The sequence below is a fragment of the Strix aluco genome, chromosome 20, assembly GCF_031877795.1.
Source record: "Strix aluco isolate bStrAlu1 chromosome 20, bStrAlu1.hap1, whole genome shotgun sequence".
NCBI lineage: Eukaryota > Metazoa > Chordata > Aves > Strigiformes > Strigidae > Strix > Strix aluco.
In genome coordinates this window covers 14,572,668-14,587,278 of record NC_133950.1, presented here as the reverse complement: position 1 = coordinate 14,587,278, position 14,611 = coordinate 14,572,668, and the positions used below count along the sequence as shown (strand labels likewise).

The window sequence follows — 14,611 nt, the reverse complement described above, 5'->3', positions numbered from 1 at the left end:
GTGTAGGGTTTTTTGATGTGTTGTTTCATTTTTAAAATGACAGGCACATAGAGTGTAAGGTGTTAAAATGTAAACACAGGAAAATTTTAACAAAATGTTCACTTTCTCATTCACTTTACTTTTCAAAGTACATTGTTCTTTGTGACTCTCTACATGTGAGGCTTGCAGGTGACGTGTGAAGGGAATCTACACATTGTTTTTACTTGGAATAAGAACCACAAATGTGTAAGATGAGATGCTGGAGATTCCTTAGTCAAAGTAAATCCAATAGCTTCCAAAAAAGAAAACTTACATTCCTCATGCTCAGGTTTTCAGATTACAGCACGAGCTCTAATTATACCCTTCAGCAGTCCACACACGCTAATAGCATAGCCCTGTTGTTTGGTAGGCTTGCTTCCTGGCACAGTCGACAGCACGTCGTCTTCATTGTTCCTGTATGTTCATGTAATTATAAATATTAAAAACCAATAATTCATTTTTAATGGCTGCTAACATTGGTTTTGGAAGTGTCTTTCTGCCTGAGGAGTCATTTATGAGACACTTTAACCTGCCAGGGGCATGCTTCTTGCCAGCATGGAATTACTTCATCCAGAAATAAATTTAATTTCCCAGTCGCTGTAGTTGTTAAGCTTTTATTGGCCTTGGCCTTCACAGATTACTTCTCTTCATCCCCTATTCTTCTCGGAAATCTCTTGCTTTTTGTGATGGACACTAGCAATCCCACCAGAAAAAACCTCCTGTAAAGCCTCCATGAACTACTGAGATATAGTAACCAAGATTGGTGTTACCACTGTTGCTTTTTGTCTTGCTCCAGAGTTATGCTTAGCTCTTTGGGACAGAAAGATACTGCTCTCTGTTAGCCCCCAGGTATTCAGATGTCCTCTGTGAAACTTTTTCTCTGTTAGAAATGGCAGAGGAAGCAAAACTCACCGGAGCTTTACTGATGATGATGTGATACCTGCCACAGGCATCAAGCATTCCCCTCCTTATAGTGGAAGTGGAGGAAAATGACTTGTTCTCTGCGTTAGACTGTATTTGTATTTTAGGAAGAGCATAAGCAAATACGGGCTGTCTGACTGGATCACAGCAGCTCCACAGTCTGACAGTACAGGCTTGAGGGCTTCGGCTGAATGAAAATGCTAAGGAAATGAGATATGGAATTTAACTCTTTGATGCCGAGGCTTAAGGAAGTCATTGGGTAACTTGTTCTTCAAGCCACCACGTAGAAGGATTTTTGTGGTTTTAGCAATATTTATATGTACTAGGGTGAGTTTGTTTTTTCTGTGGGTCCCGCTTCACGTACCAGAATGGGTCCTGCCTGTGCGGTGCTGTGCAAACACTGTTGTCTTCTGATACAGTAGGAAACAAAACCCATCCCCTGTGTGTTTATATTGCAGGCTATGGAGCACCGTATGGGTACAGTACAGCGGCACCAGCTTACGGTATGTATAGCCCAATAATTAACAAATTAGAAATGATACAGAAACTGTTGTGGCAGTCCAAATGTGGCAGTCCAAGGAGAAACTCAAAGAGATTAAAGCTCTTAAACCATGACAACAACAACACTTTTATGCCATAACCTTGTGGTTCTTTTTTGGTTGGAGTAGCTTTTTGCCTATGCTTTGCCTGATTTGTGGAAGGACTGCTCGTTCTAATTGCCTGTTCCCTTTCATACTGAAACTGAATCGAAGTAGTTTTCTTACTTTTTACAGCCAATCTGTGCTCCATTCAAAGACTACCGAAGGGCCTATTTCAGCATCTCTGACCCGTATTTATCCAAATGGCATTACAGTAACATTGGCGAAACATTTGTCCCCAGCTCTAAGTGGCTTGTGGACAAACCTCTCTTAATGCCATCAACTCGATGAAGTCTACATGCATATAGACACCCCACCCCCCCACCCCTCCCCCAGGCTAAACCACTGCTGCTTGGGACAAGCAGAATGGGTTCTGTGTAGCTTACACCGTTAGCACTCAGGTGGCAAGGAAGCTAGGACACGGTAATTTGCCACAATGCTTTTTACTAAGAAACACAGTGATGTTAGGCTGGCAAAGCACTGGTTTCATGAAGATTGTCAACTAAACTAATCATCAGAGAGCTATGACGGAAGGGTTTTTCTTAACTCAGCTTCTCCCTACCCACTGGCTTTTTTTATGCTAGACTAACAATGCATACCTCTAACCGGCCCTTTTGGTTACTTTGAATGAGGTTTATGTGGCAATGGGAGCAAAGCCGTTTGGAGTCAGTGATATGTCCAGGCACACACAAAGCGAGCCCACCACAGTCAGGCCCACCTCGCAGGGACTGGCCTGCTGCTCGACTGGCAGGTTGAGTACACCTCAGGGCCTGCAGTTTTCCATACAGGAAACTAAGCCTGCAATTTGCTATTAATTTTCTAGTTTTTGTAGCATTTGTAATACTTGTTTCTCTCAAATTTGTATAGCTTGGGCAATACCAACTCCCCTGATAGCATTATAGAAGCCAGAAGTATTTTGAAACGTTGATTTCATTACTTTCGTTTAGAGGTATGAGCTATAAACAGTGGCAGAATGCAGCTGCTTTATTGAAAATGTTCACTTGGCTTGATGAAGGCCAGCTGGTCCTAGTCTGTACTCCTGCAGTGGAAAGGGGAAGGAGAATGGGCCGGTGGGCTGTACTCAGTGTGGAATTCTCCCTTCAAAATTGAAGTGTATCTCTCTAGTTTGAGACCTCCTGCCCTACTGCCTGGCCGAGAGGTTTGACAGGACGACAGCTGACAGCAGTGCTGTCCCATTGAGCACACTCTGCGTGTTGTCTTTTGTGCTGCATTACACAAGGAACAGCGACGTGTTTTCTCAAGCAAAAATGAAAGGAAACTTAGTTTAGGGCTTACTTCACAGTACAGGTTTTTAAAAAATCCCTTTGGTTCTTTTCAAGCAATAGTCACAGACTATAACCAAGATGAGTGGTATCTGCATGTTTGTATTTTTATAAGCGGTGACACATAGTGACAAAAGAGGAATCCCTTCCCTGCTGAAGAAAAGGATACAATTGTTACCAATTCCCTTGCAGTTTTTCTTGCTTTTTTCATTCATTCCTTCTGTTTTGTGTTTTTTCTCATGATGCCTATTTTGGGAGCTCGATTTTAATCACTTAGCTGTGTATATGTGACATATCACTGACTTCAAAGCATTGTGGAATTGAATGCCCCCATTTTTCACATAAAGAGTTTCTGTTTTTAATGTCTTATGATTGTGATGCGAAGTACTGGGATAATGCTTTTTGGCTGTAAGGTAAACATGTCTCTTTGCCTTTGTAAGCTGTTGCATGTTGGGAAACTTCACTTTGATCATCTGGTGCTCTGGAATACCTGCTGTTGCTGCTTTGTGATTTCTAAATGGATACATAGGTTAAATACTAGAATTTAAATAGGCAAGATTAAAAAAACAAACATTTAATTGTGCAGAAGTTTGCGAGGCCACAAGAACTCTCTAATAATTATGAAATCAGGCAGATACTCCTCTTTCCAGATTTGCCACTTCAATACAGGAGAGGAAATGCAGAATAATGAAGCAGATGCAGAATTTACTGTAGGTGCTTGATTTTTGGCTGACCTACCTGGATGCTTATCAAAACTGCTGAACAGTTTCCCTTTGAGTTCTCTTTTACGCACAGCAGTGCCTGTCCAGGATATCTGCAATTGTAACTGGCCTGTGAAATTAACTCAGAACATACAACGGGGTAGTAGAGATTAATTATCATAAAGATTATGAAGTAGAGCTTCAGGTCTGAATACACACTCTGCTTTTGAGAGTATTGCTTACTTTAATTTTACCAAACACCAGGACAAAAATAAAAGCAAACTTTAAGCTAACCATCTGTTTGAAATAGTGCAAAGTGTTGAAGTGTTACTGTTTGTGGGACTCTGCATCCTAAGGTCACATTGACTGACTGATCTGGAAGAGGTTAACGAGAACACTGCTGTAAGCTCTTACCTGACTTTCTTGGATCACTGAACTTATTTGGAGTCCTCTCCCTTTCTTCTCTCTGTAGGTTTACCCAAGAGAATGGTTCTGTTACCAGTTATGAAATTCCCAACTTATCCTGTTCCCCACTACTCATTCTTTTAGCAAATGGCAGAAGCTAATTCCTATTGATTGAACAACACAGTACAGTACAGAATGTTAGAAGAAAAAAAGCCTTTTTATCCTGTTTTCTTTGAACACATACTTGAGCAAAGTCATTTGTAAAGAAACATCTTTTTCCTACTTTTTGATTTTAACAAAATGCAAATTTAGTTCTCTAAAACTTGAAAAAAATGTTCTGTGAAATGTTACCTCATTTTCAAATAACTTATACCAGCCTTCTGTTATAGGGAAGAACTAGAAGCTTAAATCTTACGTTTTAAATGAAGTATCCGATTATGTAAAATTAAATTTGTGAAGGATGTATAGAATATAAAACACTGATCACAAATAAACTGTTTTGTTGTAACACAAGAGTACTGCCTGTTTCCTAATGCAGTCACACAGATTCAGTTAATGACCTGTACTTGTGGTAGGGTTATTAAATGCAGGGCATAGTTCTTTAAAAAATAAAAAATAAAAATTAAAAAAAAAAAACAACCCACACAATAGAAACTTTACAGTTAACATTTAACTTTGTAAATATTATGGTGTGTAATAAACTTAGTAAAATTATGGGTTAAAATATTGTTTTATCTTATTTTTTATAGTTAAGCATCAGTACCTGAGTTTCCTTATAATCTTTAAGATCAGCATACTGTAACTGTGATTGTAGACACAGTCTTAATTATCCAAGAAGGCTTTTCACTTGCACACAGAATACTGAAAAACAGACAAAACAAAGGGAATTAATCTTAGACTGTCTCTCTGTATTAGGTTGCATTCTGTGAAATAAGTATTAAACAGAGGAAGTTCCCACAGGACTCATTATGTAATTACAGGGATACACAGTTAAGTCCGTATTGCCCAGAGAAAGGACAACAATAATGTTACAATCAGGTTCTTTAGAGCTCAAAAGCTGCTTGTTTTCCTTTCTTTTCTGTTTTTACCAAAAAAAAAAAAAAGAAAGAAAAAAAGAAAAAAAAAATGCACTTGTTCTTGTGGCCTTCTTCACTTTTAAGATTGTCTGCCCACCCTTGATTTTCCATCCACCATTTCTACAGAAAGCATTTTAGTTGTCAATCTTGTATTAAAACAAAGGGTTCTCCTTTTCCCCCTTACATTTATAAGAATCTAAAGCAGCAACAAGGTCCCCATGAAAACTTGCTATTTAATTGTCCCAGTTCTTGTTGAGTGCTGCTGTGGAAAGTGACACACTTCAGCCATAGGCCAGTACTTTTTTCTAAGAGTTGGTGCTCAAACCGAAAGAATCCTCTTTCCGAGAAGGAGTGGGTGCGTGCCCCTGTCTGGAATTCCAGGACAGGCCCCAGCTCCACACTGTCTCCATGCGTTGTAGACTTCGGCATAAAAACTGCTGTGGGCTCTAACGAGGGATTTGAGTAGTCTTTATTAAGGTATCACCCCACAAAATAAGCAGCGTTGTTGGTTGCACTTCTCTACTCAGACCTCACCCGTTGCTTTTCGGTAGGTTTGCTTTAGTTCATGCTCTTGTAAAGATTGCCCTCATCCACTCTGTTCTCTAACAGACTCTGCTGCTCAGGTGGGGGGAGCTTTTTATCTGAAGAGGGTGTAAGAACAGTGCTTAAAGCAATGTAAAATTCCTCCTCCCCTACGCCCCCCGTTATAGGGAAAGAAATATTAGAAAAGCTTAATAAGGGGTGGCTTATATAACAAGCTGCTTTTCTTGGAATTAACTGCAGCTGTTATTCTTAAGCTAAGTATTTGTGCTTAGGAATGTGTTTATATCTTAAATGGTTTTTCTTCTGCTGTAGCTCTCGCTTTTGGTGTTGGTGGTACTTTAATAAAAAATGTAGATCTATTGACAAGGAGTGGTGAGCCTGCTGTTGTCATCCACGCGTTAGTGTTGAAATAAAGAGCAGGGTCTCGGGGTTGTAGTCAAATTGAGTGGTGCTCACAAATCACCGATATATTTGCTGGCCTATGGATGAAAGGAAGCCATCACGGAGCAGAAAAAGCATGGCTGATAAGAGCCCATTTTTGTTAATCAAATATTCATTAAAGGAATCTTTCCTCTGCACACTTTTTTTTTTTCCTCCCCTCTTTTGGAGTTCCCCTGATTGGCAACTGTTTGTAGTTTCTTTTTCTTTTTTTGAATCCCCAGCTTTGTAAAATTTTAAACAAAATATTCTCTGAACCAATTCTATACGATGAACATTTGTAAGCCAAATAACTTGTTCTTATTTCAAAAACAAGGAGGGCGCTATGCTCTTTTCCAACATGATGGCAGTCATTTCAGATGATTTATAGAAGTCATTTTTTATTTTTTGTCATTTGTTGGGAGTTACTAACCACATTGTAAACTTGCCCCCTTGCTGCATATTTTACATTTCTCTGCTTTACTGAAAATATGAATGAGCTGTCAGTTCTTTGTTTAGAAAGTGGTAACCTTGGAAGTGTTAGATGTTTCAATACCTTCAAAGAATTAAAAGTGCCCATTTTACAATGAAAATTCCACTTGCAGCTGAAAGAGCAGAGAAATTTAAATGGAGCTTTAGCTTCAGCCAGTCTCTCTGACATTAACATGAAGTTTTTGCTTCTCTGCTCTTTTCCCACTGTAGGTGGTTTTTTCATTGACAGTCCCTATTGCCAGCCTCTCAGCATCGCACCTTTTATTATTCACTTGGGCCCTCAAGATTTCTTCTCTGACTTCTAGAACCATCAGGTTGTCTGGCTCGAAATGGCATTTTGTACATGTCTTAAAAGCAAGAACAAACGTGGCTCGTTTTGAGGTTTCTCAACTTCAGACATGGAATCTGAGCTTTTTTCCTTTTTTTTTTTTTTTTTAAAGTGTTTTTCTCACTTCTTGAACTTTGTTCCATTTAATGAAAAGCAATACTTACTCCAAGCCACAGTCCTTTCTTTGGGTACACAGCAATAGATGTGTAAATACTTCTGGTTATTTCTTTACACTAGAAGGGAAAGACTGGTGTGTAGGGGGGGAAAAAAACCAAACACCAAAACAAGAAACAAACCCGAGCAGAGTGCCTGCTTTAAGCAGTGAATCCTGCGTTTACTTTCACTATTTAAGTACTTCAGAATTTTAATACTATGACTGTATTTGCATGTTTCCTATAAAAATTGCTACAAAGACTTGCAATGGTCACTCTTGAAGCAGTAGTGCTCTGTACCATTGTACATGTCAGCAGACATGAAATGTAGCAAAAAGGCAGAAGAAAAAAACAGAATATATATTTTTTCCAAAATCTAACTAAATGATATATTCTTTCTCTCTCTCTCTTCCCCACATCATTAATATGAGGCACAAAAAGGGTAGGCCTGAACTTGACTTTCAATGGATTGCTTTTGTGTCTCTTAAAATCATCACCAAATGATAGGAAAAATAGTATTTGGTAAAAATTCAGTTCAAAAAACATTGCTGCTCTAAATTTGCTGAGTTTTTTTCCTCTTAAATATTTGTACGTTGGTATTTTGAGATTGTGCATCAGCAATCAGCAATAACTGAAAGGTGAATGTTTTTTTAAATGGTATTGGAACATCTATATGTTGCAGCTTAAGTCTCTTAAGCAGTTTTCAGCAGGTTAATACCACTTTATTCTCATTCTCTCCGGACCTTCATAGCCATATGCACTTGTATAAAATAAGCAGAAATGTAGTGACTGTAAGCTGAGATCGTGATATAAAAGGTAAGAGATTTTATTTTCAGCTTAAAGAATATTTTTATTGCTTTTTTTCTAAAAATCTCATATACCTGTGACAATCTTGTATATGGCACGTTTTTATTATGTCTTGTTTAACTAAATATTTAAACAGGTAATACATAGGTCTGAACTCCAACTTTGTATTTTTCAAGGCCACTTCAAAAACTCTAGTTTCAGTTAAAAAAGAAAATATTACTTAACACTTTTAAGAAATTGTTTGGTTTTATCAACAGACTGTTCTCCTTCAAATATTTTTCTCTTGTGTAGCATAAAAAGCTGTACTGATACTGCTGTGTGTCAGGCACTGCACTCCTTGCATACCTGTGGAAAACATTTGGGTAGGTACCAAAGCCACGGCCATGGCCTGCACTGAAAGCCATAACATGGTTATAGGTATGTGGACTAGAAATGAGAAGTGGAATGTGTGATATTATCTAACTAATATAGAGAGAAATTATTTCCCTAAACTATGAAAGCTAAGCTCCAAATGAAAAAAGACAGACGTTGATGATATTACAGTTAAAATCTGCAGAGATCAAATTACACTAGGCCCAATTAATTCACAAAGCAGCCAGGTTTGCTTTCCTCCTGCGGGTGCAGTGGGAGGAGAGGAAGGCAGGCAGGCAGGCAGTGATTTAACTCTGCATGAATAATTTGCTTAGCTGTGGTTTTCTAAAGCTAGAAATTAGGATACAGCCATCCATAACTAATTCTTTTTAGTTCTGTAGTAAATGTTTTAACAAATATTTTACTTGGATTAAAATGGTTTTGGATTATGACCTATATGGTGCACATGATATGTGTAGTTTTAAAATACTAGGGTTTTTTTTAATTTGCCTTTATATAACCTTGCGTTATGCAAAGTTGCATAGTACAGTACTGCACAACCGCAGTACTTGCCGTACTTGAAGTTGCTGGAAACAACTTTTTTTATATAAAAATGGTAACAAAAAAAAAAAAAAAAAAAAGGCAAAAGGGAGTTGATGTTGTGTTAGCATTTTAGGGTCTCAATTCAGAGATGAAAGCATAAAAAAACCCCTGACTGATCACAGTTTATACTCATGTAAAACAGGAAAACACTTGGTATGGAATATGTAGTAGCGTATCAGGCTCAAAGCTTGTTGTTTTGCATCAAAATATAACAGCAAAAATAAACTATTTCATTTCAATATTGAAAACATCCATTTAGTAAATAACTGCATGTGTAGGTTGTCCATAACTCAGGATATGTCTGGTTAGAATTCATAGGCTGATGTAGAAAAATAGCTGTTCAATATTGTTAGCTTCGCTGCTGTGGGCAGAGGCCTGACCTTGCCAGTGGTCTGTGGATTGCACCGGGGGAAATGGCCTTCAGGGACTGTACTGGTGACTTGCCCATGAAAGCACATAACCATTTGATTACATTTGCAGGTGCAATTGATGAGCCATCAGAATGTTCTTCCCCTTCGGTGGTGCAGATTTTCATCTGCTGTTATCTTCAAGGTGCAAACTTGGGGCTTGGTCTGAAGCTCACTTAAAATTCAATGCATTCTTTCAGCCCGTCAGGCTAAGCAGTCCTGATAGTGGAGCAGCAGGCTGCTCCGCTCCTTCGGAAGACAGTATTTTATATGTGTCAAGGCAATGTTAAGGTGCATTATAATGAACTTCTCTTGAGTATTCCTTTCCTAGGCTTAACTGATGTCAGTCTGACAAGCACTGTCCAGTTCAAGGACTGATTAATAAAATGTCTTGCTGACTCTTATTTGATCTGTTTCTTTGTGGCCTGTACTTGGCAGCTCAATCCATTTGTATTGGTTTCCATCAGAAGTGCTTTGACTGTGAATTTCCATATTTTTCTGTCATTACCCTTTTAACTCTTACAATCCTAAGTATTCTATTCTGCTTTTTTTACATTCTCACTTTGTTGGATCTTCTCTTTTCACTGAAAAGATACTAAATTTCTCTAATAGGTTTTGTTTGTAATGCAAGTGCTTACGTCTGAACTTTGTCCCCTGGCCTTCTGAGTAGGAGAGACGCCATTCCCTGACGTGCGAAACACACAGTGTGCTTAAGACTCCTAAAGCCTGGGTTTTGCAGCCACTTGGAGTCAGTGGTAAGATCCTAAGGTGTAAGATTGTTTAGGAACCTCAGTGACAGTGGTACTTGAGCAAAACATTCCCCTGTACTGAAGTGTGATGGATGTAGGCTCTGTAAGTGCCTAACATATTGGCACTGGAGAGAGCAGTTAAATTCTAACAGTAGGTTTTAGCCTAACTGAAATACCAGGCTATTATCTGATGAGTAATTTGGGTAACATCTGCTTGATCAACATTGTGACAAGCACTGTTTTGCTAAGGCAGAACTAGAAACTCCTTTCTTTTGCATAATACTTGCAGGTTTCCTTTTAAAAGCCTCCTCACAGGAGCATGGTCTAAAGTGCCTTTTCTGTGAGACCAGAGGTCTGGTTTACAGCTACTGAGCTTTGTAGTTCTGGATGTACCCAACAGCCAAATATATAAACCTGGTTCCATACGCTTTGTGCAGCTGCTAGTACCATTGCCTATTCTGTAGTACCTTTTCAGCGAAGCAGAAATGTTTGAATTTCTGGTCCATGGGAAAGAATTCTGGAAAAGTTCCTTTCAATTAGTGCATATATAAATAGGACACCAGGGAAAGTCTGTGCCTGAACGCTACCCACCTTAACTCTAGTTTTAGCTAACCAGATGATAGTGTGTATTTTGGGAGATGGTGTCTGGCACTCAAAGGATGACAAGAAGCCAGAGCTTTACAATACAGAATGGACCTGTTTAATGTGTTATCTGCACTGGAGGTGAATGGCATTACCGTTGACTTTGGAGGAACAACTGTGAGCTTCAGCAGTCTGCTGTGTTAATGCTGAGGAAAATGAGGCTATTTGCAGAAGGGGGAGATTAAAATATAGACCGTTCCACTGTCACAACAGCCTTTGTTTGCTGTTAGCTGCACTTGCCTACAAACCCATATCAGGCAAGTGCCTTTCTACCAGTTTGGGTTTCATGGGGCCACCTGAGGGAGAAATGTGTGTAGAACCAGCCTGCTGTGGTGTGACTGAAGGGCCCGTGCAGGACAGCGGTTCTCTCTGGCCCATCTGCCCTTCAGAGAATTTCATCCCAGTTGAGTCCTTCCACAGTTGTAGCACTGCTGTTAAGCACAGCATTGATACGACCTTGCTGTGAGGTCATGTATTCTAGGAGCAGTGTTTTCCTTTGTTTTGAAATAGGTGAAAGCCAGGCAGAAGTATTGTTTAGCAATTTGTCAGTGCATGACTTCAGGAGATGCCTGGTGTTATCACACCTATGATATAAATCAGCTGGAAGCTTCTCTCCAAAAGCACACAGCTCTGCAAGGAGTTGGCACCTCCATTCCACCAGCTGCAATGGTCAAAGAACTGAAGTTTTAAACAGCAGTCTCTACAGCTGGAAACCCTTAAGTACTGTGTACTGCTCACCATACCTCCGCATTCTTCCTCCTGAGAGGCAAGTGGCAGCTGGAATGCTTGTCATTTTCCCAGATACGCAACTGTGAATTTTGAAGAAATAAGGTATTTAACAAAGCAGGGCTTCAATCTCACTTTGCCAGCCATATGAGATTTCTGCAGGCATGTTCTAGCTAGAGGCAGCTTTAATTGGCTGGCGGGCTTGGCTAGCTGAAAGGATGGTACGTGATGCCTCCTGCCATCACGTCCTCCCTCCGCCAGCGCTTGCTGTCCTCCTGAAGCACACGTTCAGGCCCTGGAACATGGTCACCTTCTTCCTGGGCAGTGTGCCAGCTGGATGGAGGGAGGCCAGCCCATACTCGTGACAGGAATGTGTAACACGCGGCCTCTTTGCCCAAGCAATTTCTGTTGGACACAGTGCACAATCCAACCCTCACAAAGGCAATTTAGTGCCTGGGTAGGTGGTTCCTAATCTGTCTAATTTGCTGTCATGTAGCCAATGTGAGCTAATTAGATGATTCAGCAATTGTCATGGCTCCCACTTAATGTGCTGTAAACCCACTGCCGTGACTTTCACTGCAGTTAAATACCTTTGCTTCTGTCCTCCTTCCCTGCCTTTTCTGATCCCCTTCTAGCATCCCAGTAAGTAACTGATTCTCTCAAATTATGGAATTGTTACATACAAGTTTCTAGATTCTAAAAAACTTTTAATCAGCCTATGAAGACCTTCATAGAAACAAGTTTTTCTACAAATATTTCAACTTATTCATGTGCCAAGGGACTATTTCTACTCATTTACAAAGATCTGTGAAAACTACTCTGGTATCTCTGATCTCGGGAGACTAGGATTCTTTCTTTGAGAACACTTGCCTTCTGGTAGGAAAAAAGACTTAATGTGTGTCTTACTCAATAAAAGACTATGCCTGCTAACCACTGAAAGAACTTAATTGGGGAAAGTGCACAAATCTAAAATTATTTGAGGCTTTTTGCTTTCATTGAACTATTGAGAAAAATTTCCCTGACCACAAGTTCCTTGTGTTATTAGGAAGTAGAAAATGAGGGGAGAGTGATACGAAGATTTTTTCAAGTGGTCTAAGGAAAAAAATCTCCTCTCTGTTGGCCGTTCAACTATGGGACAGCAATCTCTTGGCATTTCTTCTAAAACTCCCAAGATAGCAATAAATGTGAGCAGCTTTAACATACCATCCCTGATCCAGTGCCAGCAATGTCCCTGGAGTGAGCCTGGCAGTCCCTGATCCCCTGAAAGAAACACCGTCCCCTGCTTCATTTGTAATTCAGCATCTGTACTTCTGAGAGCCCGCAGACCATCACAGTCTAGACCCGGGATTCCTGAACATCTCTCCAGAACTGTATAAATGAAGAGCAAGCAGACAATACAGTATTTCAGTCTTTACTCAGACAAAATTGTAAGCTTCCCTCTCCTCCTTTGCTTGGTAGACTAAGATACAATCATTCGGTATCAGAACTTCTTGCCTTTAGCTAAATTCTCTGTAGACAGCTGCCTGTTACTTAATCAAGGGAAAAATATGTCCCAGCTTCAGAGGAGTTCCAAGTCACAGAAGCAGCTTACAAAAACAGCTACTATTTCCGGTAGCTCTGGGAAACAGCACAAGAACTCTGCTGCGGTGGATTCTTCTAGTACGTGATGAGATATGTAAATATGAAGGTCAGATTGTTGTTCTCAGTCGTGAAGCTGAGACCTCTCCTCTCTGGCATTAAAAGAATGAAAATGAGCTGTCCGCTGGACTCACTGAGGAGTTCTGTTAAGAACGGTTGTACTGTCTTAAGAAACAGTAACTCAGCTTGAATGTTCAGGACACAGACTCTCTCGGGCTTCCTGCTGAATAAATCTATTGAAAAATGAGATACTTTACTGACTTGTTTAAAGCACAGCAAAGGGATAGTGTAGTTGCATCCGTTATCTATAGCATATGAGACAGCTTGTCTAACAGCTCATTGGTTTCATTCTTGTTTTAGCACATCTAGTTTGCTGTGAATCTGATCCTTACTGTAAAGTAGAAATTCTGTTATAGTCATTCTAGAGCAATTCACTGGAGAAACTCAGCACTGAAGTCCTATGCCTATGGATTGCAGCAGCAGTTCTCACCCGTACTTTCTTTAGAACATTAACCACTTAAGCTAGTAACTAAGCATTTGATAATTGTCATCAAAGCTGTTTTATTACTTAACCCCAGAAGTTATGTCTCCTTAGCTTTATCTGTGTCATCTAAATCCATACCTGTTTATGTCCAGGTTTTCTAGTGCTTCTGAAACATCTTCCTTTTTCCCATTCTGCTCACAGAAATGGGACCGATTCAGTTGTTTGTAACTGATGTCTGAGATGATAATACAAAAGTATGAGTAGGACACATATGCCAGTTCCTCTGGTCTGAGGTCTTCTAGGAGGAAGGGTGGTTTTTTGCTAGGCCTGTCTGATACTGTGTAGGCAATGCAATGCCTTACTTAAAAGTAGCTCTATGAGTTTTGTAAGAGAAAAGTTCATCATAGTGTAAGATTTAAATTCAGTGAAGTGGTGTTTTTTCTCCAATTCCTGTGGCTGCATGAAACATCCAGACCACATGGTTACCTTGATGTTTAAGAGGAGCCGAGTGTCCAAGAGCGGTATGTGGAGCTGTGCAGTTCTAAAGCAAATTTCTGATTTTGAATGTTGTTTTATCTTGTATTTGGTGCCTTAACTCTGTACAGTCTAAGGTCATATATACTGTACCACAGGTAGTTTAATAGTTAAGTGTACTTTAAAAGAGTCCATCAAGCCTAGTCTACAGAAACTCTTGCAAAGACTGAAGCCTTCTCAGTGGGAGAGTTCTCTTCCATGTTTAATTAAGAATCCATTGATAAACAAGAATTTCAAGAATTTAAAGAGCATATAAAAATTTTAACCACAGATTGAGATTGATTTCCAACTTCAAAGGTTTGTGGCAATAAGATAATTAAAGGTACGGCCTCCTCTATGCTGTGTAAGTAAACAGCATCAAAATGTTTTATAGCTAGCCAGAAGTGCATATTTGCAAAAACATCTGGACTGTTATCTCTACTAGAACAAATTACACTAATTCTAAAAGGCATTAATTGAATGTAATTGACTATCCTTCCTTCATTGGTACAGTGGAGTTGGAGTGAGTAAGAGTTGCAATTAATTTTTAATTCCAAAATAGCATGTGGACTTAAGCCTCATTCCTGCCTCTTACCTGGATCTAGAAGCTCCGGGTGCCTTATACTGCTTTGCAGTTCGCGAGGTGTAGCACAGCTTCTCCTTGAACACACACACACACACGCTTGCTGAACGCGTCTGGTCCTGGTAAAATGGACT

At 39.7% G+C, this 14,611-nt stretch overlaps 1 protein-coding gene and 1 long non-coding RNA gene across 21 annotated transcripts in view; one reads left to right on the top strand and one right to left on the bottom strand.

Moving 5' to 3' along the window:
- Positions 1 to 14,611, top strand: part of STRBP (spermatid perinuclear RNA binding protein) — a 72,029-nt gene that overhangs the window by 53,915 nt on the left and 3,503 nt on the right. For 11 of the 20 annotated variants that reach the window (XM_074846576.1, XM_074846581.1, XM_074846582.1 and 8 more), the window contains one exon: positions 1,398 to 1,442. In XM_074846576.1, the coding sequence (XP_074702677.1) occupies positions 1,398 to 1,442 (45 nt within the window). The other 9 variants (XM_074846587.1, XM_074846586.1, XM_074846584.1 and 6 more) reach the window with 6 other exon arrangements.
- On the bottom strand, positions 3,800 to 12,519 carry LOC141932672 (uncharacterized). The gene is made up of 3 exons (XR_012625880.1): positions 12,463 to 12,519; positions 4,730 to 4,827; positions 3,800 to 4,027 (listed from the first exon to the last, which is right to left on the bottom strand). It is a non-coding gene; the product is annotated as an uncharacterized LOC141932672 (long non-coding RNA).